The sequence below is a fragment of the Dermacentor variabilis genome, chromosome 9, assembly GCF_050947875.1.
Source record: "Dermacentor variabilis isolate Ectoservices chromosome 9, ASM5094787v1, whole genome shotgun sequence".
In the NCBI taxonomy this organism is placed as follows: Eukaryota; Metazoa; Arthropoda; class Arachnida; order Ixodida; family Ixodidae; genus Dermacentor; species Dermacentor variabilis.
In genome coordinates, this window is record NC_134576.1 from 145581550 (window position 1) to 145597985 (window position 16436).

General features: G+C 45.8%; 1 protein-coding gene across 2 annotated transcripts in view; it reads left to right on the forward strand.

The window, feature by feature from the left end:
* Positions 1 to 5466, forward strand: part of LanA (laminin subunit alpha) — a 139232-nt gene extending 133766 nt beyond the window's left edge. For both annotated transcript variants that reach the window (XM_075669831.1, XM_075669832.1), the window contains 5 exons: positions 1465 to 1736; positions 2528 to 2773; positions 2863 to 3016; positions 3642 to 3866; positions 4697 to 5466. In XM_075669831.1, the coding sequence (XP_075525946.1) occupies positions 1465 to 1736; positions 2528 to 2773; positions 2863 to 3016; positions 3642 to 3866; positions 4697 to 4959 (1160 nt within the window). In that variant the 3' untranslated portion in view covers positions 4960 to 5466. The remainder of the gene's footprint in view (positions 1 to 1464; positions 1737 to 2527; positions 2774 to 2862; positions 3017 to 3641; positions 3867 to 4696) is intronic.
* Positions 5467 to 16436: the final 10970 nt, after the last annotated feature.

Consider the following 16436-nt stretch of genomic DNA (forward strand, 5'->3'; position numbering starts at 1 on the left):
TAATCAAACTATTATCTTGACATGCCTGCCTGCAGGGTTCTCATACAAATCATTATTAGCTTAAACTGATTTATCGTTTTGCTTTAGTGACCCTTTAGGCTTCCCATGGGCTTTTTGACTTATTTGCAGATATCTAAAATGTTGTCTATGTTGGTGTGAGGAAAATATATTAGCATGTTAAACTGGTGGCAAGATTTTGCAGTTGCAGTCTAAGAAATAGCTAGATGCAAGCATTATCCCAGTGCATAGTGACGGTGATTTGGGAAGTTACCGCAAGGAACACACAAGACGAAGACAGGGACAACACGAAGCGGTACTGACAACTGCTGATTTAATTAAATTAATGCCGAGCTTATATAGATCAGACACACATGTGCTCCTGAAGAGCAATGGAAAAAAAAAAAAACACAGAACGACCTTCAACAGGGGTGTGACACAAACGCTAAGATAAACACTGAAGACTACTGAAGCACCAAACACGTGTGTGTCACATGGAAAGAAACAAAAAACAGAAAAAGCTTTCAGCTGGAAAGAGAGATTGTAGAGACAGTGATCATGCAACGCTTTAAGGATGGTGACTGCGTCAGCTCACCATCTATTGCTGTTTCTCAGAAAGAACCTTTGTTTCTTTCCATGTGATACACAGGTTCGGTGATTCAATAGTCTTCAGTGTTTATCTTAGCATTTGTATCACACCCCTGTTGAAGGTCGCTCTGTGTTTTTATTGGTTTTTTTTATTGCTTTTTGGGTGCACACGTGTGTCTGATCTACATAAGCCCAGAGTTCGTTTCATTAGATCATCAGTTGTCAGTACCGCTTCGTGTTGTCCCTTTCTTCGTCTTGTGTGCTCCTTGCGGTAACTTCCAACATCACGATTCACCAACTGGCTTACACCCACGCTCTGCTATATAATGATGGCTTGATGCTGTGATGATCTTTCTTAGGATTTCTTAAGCTTTTCACTTGCAAGCTGCATTTGAAAGAAGACCAGACTAAGGAAACCAAAGCTGTGCTTGCTCTTGCGCATGCAGGGAATGGTAGCTGTATCATTTCCACAGAGCGCCAGTGTGAAGGCAATGCTGAAGGACCGCTACAAATATGGGCCATTAAAGTGGCGATACAGGTTTGTTCAGCATGCGATAAATGCATCAACTTGTACATAACCGTGTGCAGAAGCCAGGAAAGGTTGTTTTATAAGCCCACAGTGGCAGTGTTCATGAATTGGAAAGAAAGAGAGAGAATGCTCACCTCCAGACAAAGGCAGAAACATCATCCTGATGCAGATTATTCTAGCCAGCTACTCTGCATTGGGGAAAAAGGAGAATGGAAAGAAATGTGGATGTCAGACGCGATGATGAAGACAGAAACTATAGGTACAAGAATAAGAACTTACACAATGGCCTTGAGCCCATACCAAAATGAATTGGTGTTATTACATGCATCTCAGTCTTTTGACCGGCGCAGGCAGCCATCCCTCGAGTGGTCCACTTCCTGGCTGTGTGCTGCCACTGGAGCCAGATCGTGATGCTGATGTGACACCCGAGAGTGGCCTCCGGTTTGGCAACAGTCCCGAAAGCCGACTCGAGTTCCGACTTCCTACAGACTTAGCCAATAGTCTGATGGAGCACTCAACCATCTCGCTTGAGTTCCGCACTCGCCACGAGGACGGTATCTTGTTCTATGTCACCAACAGCAACAAAGTCGACTTCATAGCCATCTTCATGAAGCAAGGAAGAGTGAGTGCTTTAACATGAATGTTGTTCACTGGAACAGCTTGAGTCTCTGTCTGTATGCACATGTTGCTCCTTGAAACCACATCTGTTGCAATGCTGTGCAAGCAACATTTTCGTGCCACTGTCTGTACTAACAGACCTCTTGTGCAGGCAGGGCATTAAATGGGACCTTTGTGACTTGTTTATGGAATATAAAGTGTTAGAGTGCTGAAGAAATGGACTTGATCACTGAATTCACCATATGGACAGGCTCTCCCGATGTGAGGCACTTGCAACTACACCTTTGAACGTCATCCATTTCTTCTTTCTTGCTAATTTTATTACATAGATGAGCAGTGCTTAGAAGGCATAATGCCACCTCAGAAGTGGGAGCATAATGTGTGACATTGTACTCTAATTAAGAATTTAAAGATGTGATGAGGGATTAACATCAACAAAAAGGGGCTATGGAATTCAAGTAACTTTTATTCTTCCAAGCTGTCTTTTCTAATCAAGAAAGCACACATAATGAAAAGGAGCTTTATGTATGTCTGATGTAAATGTAACCTGTTTCTTCTTGAGCATTCGTGATAGCAAGGAATAAAAGGAGCACAGCCAGAAGCAACAGAGTGACCCAGCTTCATAACTGAAAACATAAGCGATGAGTTCATGTATTACAGACCTTGCCAGGTGCTCATTACACCTGATTAAGCTTGTAATTTTTACTGCACAGAGCTTCAGTGTTTGTTCTTCTACAGTGGGCATTGCACCTCTGAAATTTCAGTTTCTTGGCACATTCTGGGGTCATATTGTAGGTGAACGTCATGTTCAACTGTGGCACGGGCCCAGGCCTGCTGACGACATCAGATGTGTACAATCTTGGAGAGTGGCACTCTCTTGAGTTCAGCCGCCGGGGCCAGATGGGCGTGCTGTACATGGACAATGCCACAGCGGCACAGGGCAGCTCCCAGGGGACCACCAGCTCAATCAATGTCAAGAGCCCCATCTACCTTGGTGGACTTCCACGCAATGTCTCATCTCAAGTGAAAAACAACCTTCGCGTAAGTCCCTCACAAGTTAGAAACAACATCCATGCTGCTAACTAGTGCAGTGCTGATATAAGTCAACTTTGTGCTGTCTCCACCTGCAGGGAGTGACCGGCTCTTTTCCGGGATGCATCCGCAAGCTGGAAGTACAAGACCGGCAGATGCTGCGACCTCGGGTCAGCGTTGGTGTCACAGCCTGCTCACAGAAAGTAGAACCGGGCACCTTCTTTGGTGCCAACCATAGCCACCTCATCCTCTGTAAGTCGACAGCGAGGCTGCACCCCTCAGCTGTTATGCATCCCGACATTGCGGTCAGGTACCAGAGTTGAGGAACTACTGTACAGGTTAATAAACAATGAAGATTCCCTTGTATTGCCAACTATTTAATTTGTAAGCCTTTTTGGAAGTCTACAAGATTGCTGCATAAGGGTCAGAGCTGATCTTGCAGATAGGTGTCATACCTTAGAGCACTATTTGTCTAACATGTAAGTCTGCATGTCAAATATATTTTTACTGCCTTCTTTTGAAAGTATGTAATATATTCATTGCAATGGCCAACAGTAGGATTATTGTTGCCTTCTGGCTCAGAGTATCATTTATTCTGCTACAGTTATGTTATTCAGTTATCCAGCTATCTATGTGTTCAGTATACGCCCCCTTTTGCAGTCACTTACCTGTTTGTGCATATGGTATTGTATACAATTGCTTTCATGTCACTAATAAATGTAGCTCTCTTGCTCTAAGACCATCAACAGAATAGTGGGTTGAACAAAATAAGCGAAGCACAGTGCTGACACATTATAAACAATCCATGTGCCCACTGATGGGTAGAAAAAATGGTGAGGGCTTTGGTTCACAGCTAACGGCCAATGCATTTCTGCAGATGACAGCTACAATGTGGGCAAGGAGATGACTGTGGAACTGGACATAAAGCCACGAAGAACTTCGGGAATCCTGTTTGCAGTTCACAGCAACAACCAGAAGGATTTTGTACTGCTGCAGATGGTCGATGGCAACATCATATTTAGTGCCGACAATGGTGCAGGAATTATCAAGGTCTCTGTCACTGCAGGAAATCTTTGCGATGGAGTGTGGCACACTGTAAAAGGTAAAGTGCAGCTTTTGTCACCTCACTTAAAAACTAGCATTCATTTTGCTGTACTTTTTTTTAACGCTGCAGTGACACGACTGTATGGTAGTATTACTTAATCTTCATGACTGCAGTAATTAATTTAACATTACGTGTTGAATTAACTTAATTCATTTTGTCCCTGTTATACTGATGGATTGGACATGAATGCAGCAGAAATAAGAGATATTCACATTTCTTAGCCTGCCTATGTATTTTAATTGCATGTTGTCAGAGCATTAACAAACACGCAACAGTGCCTTCTAAGCACCATGCTTTTATGGAAATGCAGTTGTGCTTGAAGCATGCTTATAGCATATTTTTCCTTTTCAGTTGACACCTTAGAGTACCGTAATGAAAGTTATACGCATGACTATGTATTTTTTATCATGAACGGTAGTGTACTATGAGCAAATGGTATAAACAGCTTCTGTTGCCAGAATAGCAGCCAGGGATTACAGTTGAACCGGGATATAATGAACGTAATAAATAATTGGATAAAGTAAATTTAAAATGTTTCATGCCAGCACCAGTGTGTAACAAATATATGCTTCTAACAAATATTGGATACGACAAAGATATTTTCGTGCCTGATGCGCGACTTCATTATAACAATTAAGGTTCGACTGCATTCACAAACTCAATTTGTTGCAAGCAGTCATTTTTAACTGCACAGGACTGGAACCTTGTATTCCAACATTTATGCAGCAATATTAGAGATGCAATTTTCTGATTATAAATTTCAAAGGAATGCATGGCTTTAGCAAGGTCTTAGTTTGACCACCAGGTGCCGTTTCTTTCCAACACAGCTGTGAAGAACAAGAACATTGTGTCCCTTGCTGTCGGTGCTGCCAGTAACTTGGCCATTGGGCGAGGAGGAGTCACGGCTACCGACACAATGAACCCACTCTACATTGGTGGTGTGCCCGATCCGAGCAAGACACGAGCCACGGCCACACATGAGCAATATGTTGGCTGCATCCGTTACCTGCAGATCAATGGAAAACTCCAGAGCATGGCCGAGAGCACTGTTTATGGCAACGTCCAGTTGAACTCGTGCCCAACCATCTAAGGAGTCGCATTCTGCTTGTGTTATTCCTGGGTATCATTATTATTATTCCTGGTAGTAGTACTCAGCTTGTGTCATTCTTTTTTAATTGTTGACCTGAAGAGTATTAAGATTGGTTTTACAAATTCTCACTTTTCTCACCAGGTACAGAAGTAAACTTAGATTAATTAATATGCAATATGTACAAATTGCTTTTGTTTTTAAATGCGGTAATGTTTTTGGATTAAATTGGTGTTAAACAAATACTTTACTGAAGATTGCAGTCTTAGTAATGTAGAGGTTTCTTTTATTATCCTTGATAAAGTCTGGAAGTCTTCTTTATTCAGCTACTGATGATAGAAAAAACAACAGCATTTCTTTTTTTGCATTGCTAAATTAACATCATTGTCCTGCGCTAGTTTGGTTGGCTGAGATTTGTGTGACTGGGGTCACCCTCCAACTGAATTGGAAGAGAATTGGCTATATCTTTAATACAGAAAGTGTTGAATAAAGATTGGTTTATTTGTGTCATGTCAACTGTGTCTCCATAAAAAGAGCAGCTCAAGAAAACTGTCTTTGACATGTTTACAATGATTCGAACTGCAGATTGTTTGCTTTATCACATGAAATAAGTTCTTTGATTGCCTGGAAAAAAATGCAAAAACCTTGGAGTGTTGTGAACATCATGAGAATTTTGATAGTTGTTTTTACAGATTGACACACTTAGAAGACAATGCAGAGCATGTCATCAGTCACAGCAATGGGCTAGACAGTCTCTAAACTTCTTGCACAGATAGTACAGGCACTGAGCACAGTCTGGTTGTTACAAGTGAAAAAATCGAGGTCGAAGTAGAATTGTGCAGATCTGTCAAAAAGAAAAATGAAAAGGTGGCACTTTCGTCCAAAGGTGCAGCATTGACACTGGTAGCAAAGTTTAGCATTGTGCCCGAACTCCTCACTTATGGTGTTCTAACAACACGTAAAGGCGACATGGGACGAGGGAGCATGAGAAGCAACTGCTACTGTGCAGCAGGAGCAGTACCCTGGCAGATATTGGGCGTGTGGCAATGGGGAACGCTGGCAGTGCCATTACAAACATCGCACCATGATGGTGCATGAGACAAGACCGACAGAAAACCATTGGCATTTGACAGCACTGAGTGAAATATTGGATAATGGGCATGTGACGTTTGCTGTACATTCTGCTTAGGCCTGTGCATGCACAACAGTTCACTGCCCCTCAGCAGGTGTGTACTGCACATTGCTCATGCCAGCAGCAAAAGGCAGCTCTGACTCCAGCAGAGCCAACTTATGAGAGCGAAACGGTGGCAAATGCACTGTGCATCTCTGGAGGCCTTCTAACTGTCCACATGTGAGCCACACATGAGTCACAGATACCAGGACAGCACAATGGCTATGGCATGCCTTGAGTGTCCATATGGTTGCTATCACAATAAAGAAACAAGTGATCGATCCACTGTCAGGTGATACATTTGATTTTATTGACATCCTAGTGTATTGATTTAATTGACTCTCTATATTGCTCAACATTTTCATGTTACACATTTCACCCGATGAACTTCTCACTGCAGTCTTTAACCTGAAGTGCCTGGATATAAGTGTGTTTTTTTTTCTGCAAGACTTAACCTCTTACTTACATGAACAGTTGTACATGCAGTTCGTAGATGTGGTGGTGGTGCAGTCGTATAGAGCATCTAACTCCAGATTACTGAAGTGTCCTCACTGGCACCACCCAGTAATTCTTCAGTGACCCCCCCACCGGATGCAGTGGTTCCCATTAAGTCAGAGAGAAACCAACAATTAGGATGAAAAAGAAAAGAATCCCCAGTGCTTGCCATACGTACACTGCGCCATTGAACACGAACACTTATGGCACTCAATTTGAGAACCTAACTTGCAGAAGAACATACAATGACTGCGGTTTTGCAGAATGTACCTCGCTTATGTATAACAGGATGTCCCACCTAACAGCTTGGCTGTTAGGTAATAAAATATTCAGTTATGGGGACCAATGGTGCTTGTTCACGAGTTCTCTTCCATGACCAGGAATATTTTGTGTGTTGCTTAATTAACACAATAATTACATCAGTTAAACAAATGTTCGAATATTAAAGTAAGGGCATGAGTTATAGTGAGAGAGCTATTAATTATTGCATCCTAAAACATCCCATTCTGTTGTTTTCAGCATGCTATGTCCTGCATAATTAACTTCTCCATGCTAAATTTACTTGTAGTGAGAAAAGTATTTATGTAAAATGCCCATGCACGGCAGCAGCGGACCCAAAAGTGATTTGAAGGAAATAGATCAGTGTCTGATTTGCCAATCATCTGGATGGGGCAAGCTGTTGGTGTTGGTTTCTGCTGATCACAAGCTCTGTGTCCTGTGTGACAATTGCAGCAAGCACATTGATCAAGCATAGCATTCAATGCAATACTCAGTGCCTCAAGGTGCATTGATCAAGTGGTTACTCAGTCAGTTGATGAGTGAGGTTACTTCCTTCAAATCACTTTTGGGGCCACTGGTGACGCAGTGTGCTCGCATAACCATGCACCACTTTTAGAATTTTGCGTTCAAGAGTAAAGCGCAGAAATATTGTTACGCGTGGATGTTAGGAGTATATAAAGACTGAATTTCCAATATATATACAGAATGAGTCAGCGTAGACAAGATGGCTGACCGCCAACAACCCGCAGCAGCCAGCATCTCGCGGTCTTCTTTTTCCTCTCTTCGTTCATACTTCCGTAACAGGACCCCCTGGTGGTGAAGCAGCGTCTCGGTGCATGGTAGGTGAAGAACTGTGAGCGAAGTATGGCTTCAGCCACGAAAAGTGCATGACATCAACAGGCGGCGGACTTGAGGATGGATCAAACTGCAATGGCGTGATCTCATAATTGACATTGTTAACTTGACGTAGGACTTCATAAGGCCCTGTGTAGCGAGAGAGAAGCTTCTCGGAGAGGCTGACCCGACGACATGGTGACCAAAGCAGCACCCAAGCACCTGGGGCGAACTGAACATCGCGATGGCACTGGTTGTAATTAATATGAAAGCCATAATTAGTATGAAAGTAAGGAACGTTCCACATTTCTGTATTTCTCGTTTCATAGGCCTTTTCCTTTAAGCAAAGATTTGCCATCTCCATGAACAAAAAGTTTGAGCATTTGCAGCTAAGACAGTACTCTCTTAGTAGTCTGTATTGATATAGGTAATTCACTTTGATTATCCTATATTTTTCAAATAGTGGGTCGCTAGGTGCTAGAACTATAACATTGTCTGTCAGCCTCAGTATTTTCTTCTGTATTCTCAGTAATTTCGTTAAGTTTGTTTCTGTAGTTCCCCAAACCAAATAGCAGTAGTTAAGAACTAAACAGTGATTTGTATATCAATAACCTCACCGAGTTGGGGATAAAGTAAGCAAAATATTATCCTAGCTGATGGATAGGATGACCAAACACAGTAGTAATTCGGATCGTATATTGCACCGACTCTTTATTATTATTATTATCATCATCATCACTAATTGTAGTAGTAGTAGTATGGGGGGTGGGGGGTGTTTACATGGTTGAATGGTCTTCTCGCATTGGATCTGCAGTGATGTGCAACTAAACCAACTGGACAGAGAAAGCTCAGAATAAAATTATCAGAATAATTGTTGAAAGCCTCCACGCTTACCCTTCCCCGCATAGGTGACCACACTTAATTGATGTATAACTGTAGTCTGTGGATGACAGTGGCAAACAGCTAGCCTTGAAGCTGACCTATATAACTGTTAAAGTTGTACACATTAATTGCTTAGCTGAAGGTTAACATTGTGCCCAACGTGGTCCACGTCATGGTAATTAAATAACAGCACAAAAATTCTGTTAAAGATCGAACCCCGGTCTCCCGCCTGACCGGCGGGGATACTGACCACTATACTAATGAGGAAGACTGGTTGTGATATGCTCAGTTTATTACATTTACAAAGACAATTTATGGACGAGTGCTTGCATAAGCATTTGCATTTTATGTAATTATTTTTGTAGTGGTGGGGAAATATCGTGGTTTACATTCCTTACACAAGACAGGTTGATTTAGCTCTCACCATGGGGCGTTGGTTTTTCTAATTGTTGATTCATTAGTTTTCTCATTTGTGATTTTGTTACGGGTTCGCGTGATGATCAATGATCAAGCGTTATTTGCTGCTGCTAGAGTGTACTAGAATTGGGGAGTGGGTCCAGCGAATGCCGTGGCAACCTCCGATGCTTAGGCAATCTCACGGACTGGGTCGCATGTCGTCTGCTTGACACATCGTCGTTCTTGCAAAGACGTTAGTTCTTGCGCTATTCCCATTGCTGTTTCTCCAATTTCTTTACATGTAGGTGGGAAATAAAATTGTTTCCACCTCCTCGTAGCAAAAGATGGAGGATGCTTAAGCTTCGCCTTTAAGAGTGGAACGCGATAGCATTCAAAGATCCCTGACTGCTTCTTACACTTCCCCGGCAGCGTGTTTCCATTTACGCCCAAGCCCAGTGCTCGGCCGCTGGGCCACCATGGCGCCGGCTCTACCGACGCCAGCGCATACAAGTCCTAACTGACACCATGTGGCTGCTTCAGAGCTCTGATGCAGGCTGTGAGGCTCGCTGTTCAGAACTTCGTACATATCGGACGTGAATAAACATTGATTCGCGCCAAGAAAATTGTATCTGTCTATACTAAAGAACTTGGCAAATGGGAAACCGCCGAGCGCGCCCGGACTACACTGCGTGCAGATACAGTCATGTGCAGAAGCTCCGCCCCGTAGCTTTCGCTGGCACTTCGGCGAAATTGATTGATTGGTTGATTGATTGAAACTTTTATTAGAAGGTATGGCCCGTGGCCTAAGATAGGGGTAAGGGATCAGGTGAAAGTAAGGATGCCTGCCTCCCTCGCAAAGAACTGCAAAGCCAGATTGCCAGATCACCAGATTGCCCAGTTGAAACGAGAGGAAGGCTCTACTACGAGAGTCCATTCGTAGCATCGTTCCTCCCATTCCCGCTCGCCTTCCCAGAACAGCCCAGGTTCTCATCCACAAAGCAAGAGCTAAGGCATCTATTACACCGGATGTTCTGAGCAAGTGGAGAGGGGCACCAGTGGAATGTCCCAACTGCCCTGCAATCAACGTCGATCTCAAACATCTGATCTGGCCCTGTCCTGCCACAGCCACCCTCATGAACAAGCACACCCGACCTCTAAAGGTGGCATCGTACAAAGGCTGGGTACCTAGAAATGTGGTACATGCGGGCGGCGCAGCGGTCGAGCACTGGGCTTGGGAGCAATTAGAAACACTTTCTAGGTATGCTTTGTGGCGCAAAATACATGTCTTGAAAAGGGGCAGAACAAAGGAAGACAGTGAAGCACCTTTGTTCTGTCCCTTTTCAACAAATGTATTTTGCGCCACAAAGTATACCCAGGAAATCTAAGCACCAAATTGCCCAAAAAGAAGTCCTCTTGAAATAGAAACTCGCTTCCCGGCAGCGTTTCTACAATTGCTAGTAGGTACAGCAGGGCGTGGCACTTGTGGAGACGACGGAAGTTTGCGCGCATGCGCGAGTAAAAGCGGGTGCTAGAGGAAATGTGGGGAGTTTTGCTCCTTGAAAATACGACTCTGCCTAGGTACTACGGAGGAGTTTCTTGGTGCGCGCTGTATGCGCTTGTCCCTAGGCGTGCCGGCAGAAGTCGCGGGCCGCGATAGTGCTGAACTTAGCATCGCAAGTTGGCGGCTCGACGCAATTATATTTATTCGATCATGTTTTTACTAATAAAAACAACGCGTCATTATTTCGCATTATTGGCGGCGCCTCCAGGACACCAAAGCGGCAGCGGGGACATGAAAGCTAGAAGCCGGACTGGTCCGTGGGTTGGGGCTCGCAGACGCCTGCGCGTGCCAGGAGAGTGTAAGATCGGCTGTCTGCGATAACGGACAGCCAATTTTTTATGCGAACACCCCCTGGCACGCTTCGGTCTCTGTGGCCCCAACCGACGGGCCGCCATGCTTCCAGCTTTGATCCCCCCGCTACCGCTTGGGTGCCCCGGAGATCCTGCGCCGCCTGCTTTAATATAACCTCAGGTGCTCTCCTGTGGCCTCCGTTTGCCGGTTACTTGTGCCCTCCTGGCAGTGGCGTAGCTAGGTCGTCTGGCACCCGGGGCCCATAGGTCTTCTGTCACCCCCCCCCCCCTGATGTAGTCGAGGAAGGCGAGGATATCGACAATTTCCGAGTTTCAGCTCCAGTACAGCCACCTTGGATTCCTCGCACGTTCCCCCGGTTCCCCTCTCCTTCGCTTTATTTCCCAGAGATCGCGAATGCAGCAAATATACACGCTGTTCTTCCTGCGCCAAATAACACAGGGTGCTGCACTGATAACGTATGATAAGCCCATGTGCACATCTTCTGTCAGATTGTAAGGCTTGGCAGCCAATACAAATGCAGCATCGTGGAAAACATGACTCACGTCACAAGTAACAAAAAATATCTTTATAATAAGGTTTTAATTACCAATTTTAGCGGCAATATTGAAGCCAGACATTCATATCTTGCCCAACAACAACTTCACAAAAATCATCGTAGGTACTATGGCACGCAGTATTTTGTCTGTGGGCAGCCCTGAACGAAAACGAAAATTAAATTGTTTAATTGTCAGTGACGCTGATCTCCCCACCCTATTAGAAAACGCTACCTGCCTCCCCGCCGCGCGGGCGCCAATGCTATGACAATTACGAGTTCTCTTCATTCTGATCAATAAAGCCTTGTTTCCATTTGCTGCTATACGGACAAACGTGATAATCCGAGCTGCGGTACCACCACAAGATTGGGAACAGAATAGAGCACGCTTCGCGTCGATTCTTGGCGTCACCATAAAAAAAGAAAGAAAAGGCAGTGAAGCCCGTGCCAGCGAAAGCTTGCACTACTGTTGGTCTGCACTCGCAACGGAGAGGATTAAGGGATCAACGTCACTGGTCCACTATTTCATATTTCTTTCGCTGCTGCCATATACTGGGCGCCGTCCCCAGTGCCAAAGTACTGTAGGTTGTAGCACCCAAAATGATTTTCTTTAAGAAGTTTTTGTTCAGGTAATAATATGACTTTGAGTCCTCAATTCTCGAATTGAAGTGCTTCCTCTATAAGTACTAATTACAGGATTATTAAGGATATGGCTATTACTCATCTGCCATATTTTTCGCGCTACCGAGTTCCTAGTAATCCCAAAAAAGACATAACTTCATAGAATCTCGATCGGGAAATATCCTTACAAAATTCACCTTCTTTTAATAAAATTCTGTGCAGCTGATACAGACATTCTACTTGTGACATGAAGTCACATGGTTTTCGCTTCTAGCGCGAAGTGAAACAGGGACACAGAAAGGAGCAGACAGGACGAGCGCTCCTTTCTGTCCCCCTGTTTCACTTCGCGCTCGAAGCCAAAATCATGTTACCGTACCAACTCGCCCAACTGTCTATCCTTTTGCACATGAAGCCACACAACAACTTTTCTGAAACTTTCGAGAGTAAGAAGGAAAGCGTGAAACATAACGGCAGGTTTCGCAGCGGCTTTTCGGAGCGAGCGGGAGAGGGGAAGTAAAAGCGAGCCAGACATCGCGGCGGACCCGCGACTACAGCCTGTCGAGTCGTACGCCGCCAAACTCTTCGGCCGAACCGAGTCTGAAGACGATCCAGAGAATCTCATTCGCGACTTTTCACGGCCTCACTTATGCAACGTCGCTCTCAACGAATGCTTCGCCGTAAACGCAAGCGCCCGGCGCGCTGGTTGAACGCCCTCTTGCTGCTGTCTTTGTTCGTCTTCGCTGCGCGTTCTGAACGGAAGAGGGACCCGAGAGCCCCAACGCTTTACAACGCCTCACTGTATGTTTAGCGACTCCTGCTCCCAGCATGAACGCACAACGCGAGCGCAACCCACATGAAACGTTCCGCTAAGGCGAGTAGTTTAGCGACCATTTCGCGAATGAAATTTTTTTTAGCCCGCGCATTCGTGCAATTATTTCGTGGGGCGTTGATCAGTGTCGTAGCTAGGTCGTCTAGCACCCGGGGCCCATAGGTCTTCTATCACCCCCCCTCCCGGGTGTAGCCAGCGGAAATAGGGGTGTGACACCCTCCCCCCACCCACTGGCCCCTTGCACCCGGGGCCCACGGCGCCCCCCCACCCTCCGTTGCTGCGCCACTGCATGGGCGTACGCTCGATTGCTTTGGTGAATTTGCGTTGTTTTTCTTTGAGCATGTTCCCCCACTCCGTAATGGACTCGATACTTCTTATCGCGTCGTCACATGCTTCTCTGAAGGCGTTGCCATGATCGGGCTAGCCCAACAACTAGAGCAAATCGAAAACATACGACACGCCGCGTACGCCGACGACATCACCGTATGGGTAACCAAAGGCTCACTCAGAGAAAAAGAAGAAAGACTACAAGAGACCGCGACATGCGTAGAGGTCTATGTTAGGCAAGATGACTAGACTGCTCGACAGAGAAGTCCGAGCTCCTAAGAGTATGGCGAGGCAAGAAGAACGGCACTGTCCCCGAGAAAGAAAACCTGAGGCTTAACTTCCAACTCGAGCGGCAACCAATCGCGGAAAAAACACTCATCAGGATATTAGGAATGTGGATACAATCGAACCAAAGATGCACCCACACCCTAACAATACTTAAAGCAGCAACCAACCAAGTGGCCCGCATGATAACAAGGAGGAAAAGACACGGCATGAAAGAGGCAGGCACGCCAAAGCTGATCAAAAGCCTGGTGGTCAGCAGAGTGACATACAGCCTCCTATGCTACTACTGCACAAAATACGAAACGAAACAAGCGGACGCTATCCTATAAGGAAAGCCCTCAAGACGGCGCTTCACCTACCGCAGTCAACATCAACCGACAAACTACTGGTTCTGCAGGGGCTACACAACAGTCTCGAAGAACTCCAAGAAGCGCAAATAATAGAGCAAATCCAAAGAATAAAACTATCGGCAACGGGCAGATCGAAGACTCCTGAGCAGATACGGCGGTGAAGCTTCCATAAAGGAGACACAAAGCACGGAGGCGATACCGGACGTATACAGAAACACCATCAAAGTAGCACCGATACCCAGGAATATGGACCCGAACCTGCACATGGCGCGAAGAGAAGCAAGAGTATGTGAGCAAGAAGCAAGTATGTGCAAAGAATACTGTCAACTAGAAACGACACAGTGTACGTAGACGCCGCTACATACACTGAGGACAGAAATCACAAGAAGCAAAGTGGCAATTACGGTGATCAACTTGGACCTAAAAGAAATCACTAGCGCACCAATCCGGAACTGTACGGTAGTCGAGGCCGAAGAGGCAGCCGTGGCTCTAGCGGCAGCGGGGGGCTACCGATCCAACAGGTCCTTAACCATACTCACAGACTCACAAGCAGCATGCCGCAACTACCTAAACGGCAGAATCAGCCACAGCGCGCTCCGCATCCTCCGCTCAAGTGGCAAAACCGAAAACAACCAGACCAAACACACGATAGTTTGGCTGCCGGGACATACCGAGATTACGGGAAATCAGGAGGCGGATAGGATAGCTCGAGGGTACGCAACAAACCGAGCATCCAACAATCCCAACCCCGCTGATCAGGAACGCGAGCCGGTAGCCCTAAGCTATTCAGAGATGCTAAACTGCTACAGAGGGATTAGACGAAAATACCTGCCCCCACACAAAGAACCAAATAGAAAAGACGCCGTAGCATGGCGACAGCTACAAACGGGAACATTCCCGTGCCTAAACATGCTAAGCGCAATCGACCCCACGCAGTACGAGAGCGAGTGCCCGTGTTGTGGAGACAAACCAACCCTATACCTTACCACATGGGCTTGCCAGAAAATAGACGAGCTAACCATAATAGAAAACCCGAGTGCGGAACAGTGGGAGAGGATGCTATCCAGCGACATCCTGAAAGTCCAACAAGGACTAGTAAGGCGTGCACGCAGGGCAGCCTCGGCGGAGCCCTGGACTAGGGGAACCGACCCTGAAGAGAAGATGGAAGACTCCATCTGAAGCCGCAAAAACCCACTGTAAAATAGAGCAAATAAACGTTTTTCACCACCACCACCACCACCACCGTGAGTATACTCTAACGACGAGGCTCGAGCCATTGCTGATGAAGATAGCTTTAGTGGAGTCCGACAACGATGGCATAGGATCCGCATGAACAGCTTCGCTCTAAAAGCCGCCTTGGTTTAAATCCCTTTCCGACTTCTTAGCTCCTTCCCTCCGAGCCTTATACAGGGTGCCCCACGTAACTTTAGCCAAACTTCAAAATACAAATGCCACGTAGCTGGACAGAACCAAGATAATGTTGCTTGTCGTCGCTTAGAGATACTCAGATTATTTTTTGCATTCCGCCTAAATACATAATTAGTCTTAATTAATTATCCAACTGAAATATACTTAATTAGAATACAATTATAAATTGGAAAATTGTAGAGCAACAAGAAGAACTAAAAACACGTTTGTGACTAAACTAAAACTTATTTGTGATATCACGTGACCGGCACCCTCCGCTTTCGGTGACGTGATGAGTCCCATTTTCACGTCCGAAGCCGTACTGCGCGTGATACGCTCGTTGAAGGCATCAGATAACATTAAAAAGTGCTATGAATACTTGTGGCACTGTTTCTGTATGTATGGAATGTACAATCTATAAAAAAGAAAGGACGGGACAAAGGTTTTCTTGTCAGTATATATACGTTTCCATTGCTCGATCTTTTCATTGCGATAGCAATTATCTGGACACTCCGGGCGCATTTCTGCAGTTGGCGTCGCCGTGGGTTTCGTATAAAGTCCAAGGGCGAAAAATCGTCGCCGCGCGCCGTATTCTATATGTGCGAGGGTGAGCGGGCGATGGCGGCTCAATCTCGCGCACGCAACCGACGAAAGCACGGGGAAGAAAGCGCGCCGCCTTCCGTCGCACGCAAGGCTTCAGGGGGCGCGTTCTGCTCCCGGGTGCGCCCGGCCGGGCCGCTGTACCTTGAAAGCCAGCTGCGACAAGTAGAGTCCGCGCTGCGCTGTTTTCTACTTCGCGTTGATGCGAGCGGCGGCAGGAAGGTCAGTTTGCTCGCTACTTCTGCCGAGTTTCCTCGCTGCAGCGTTTTGAGAGCGAGTTTCCGTGGTCATCGAGTGAGATGTGTTCATGTTTGCTTGTGCGCGCGTGACACCACGCTTGTTCATGTAGTTAATATGCCTGTGTGTTTACATGTTTATACAGCCGATAAAGCTACCATCCTTACATCGTTTAAATGTCCACTAATTTGCTATCGCAATCGATGCCCCGCCTTTTGCGCGAAACTGCGACTTTTTTTACTTTTTTTTTCCCACAGCAGACAGCTCTGAAAGCCAGTTTGCCAGTATCAGCATCGGCTGACCAAAACCACGGGAAATAAGTGATTCAACAAGTCCTGAAACCGAGACAGATCCCAGCCTCG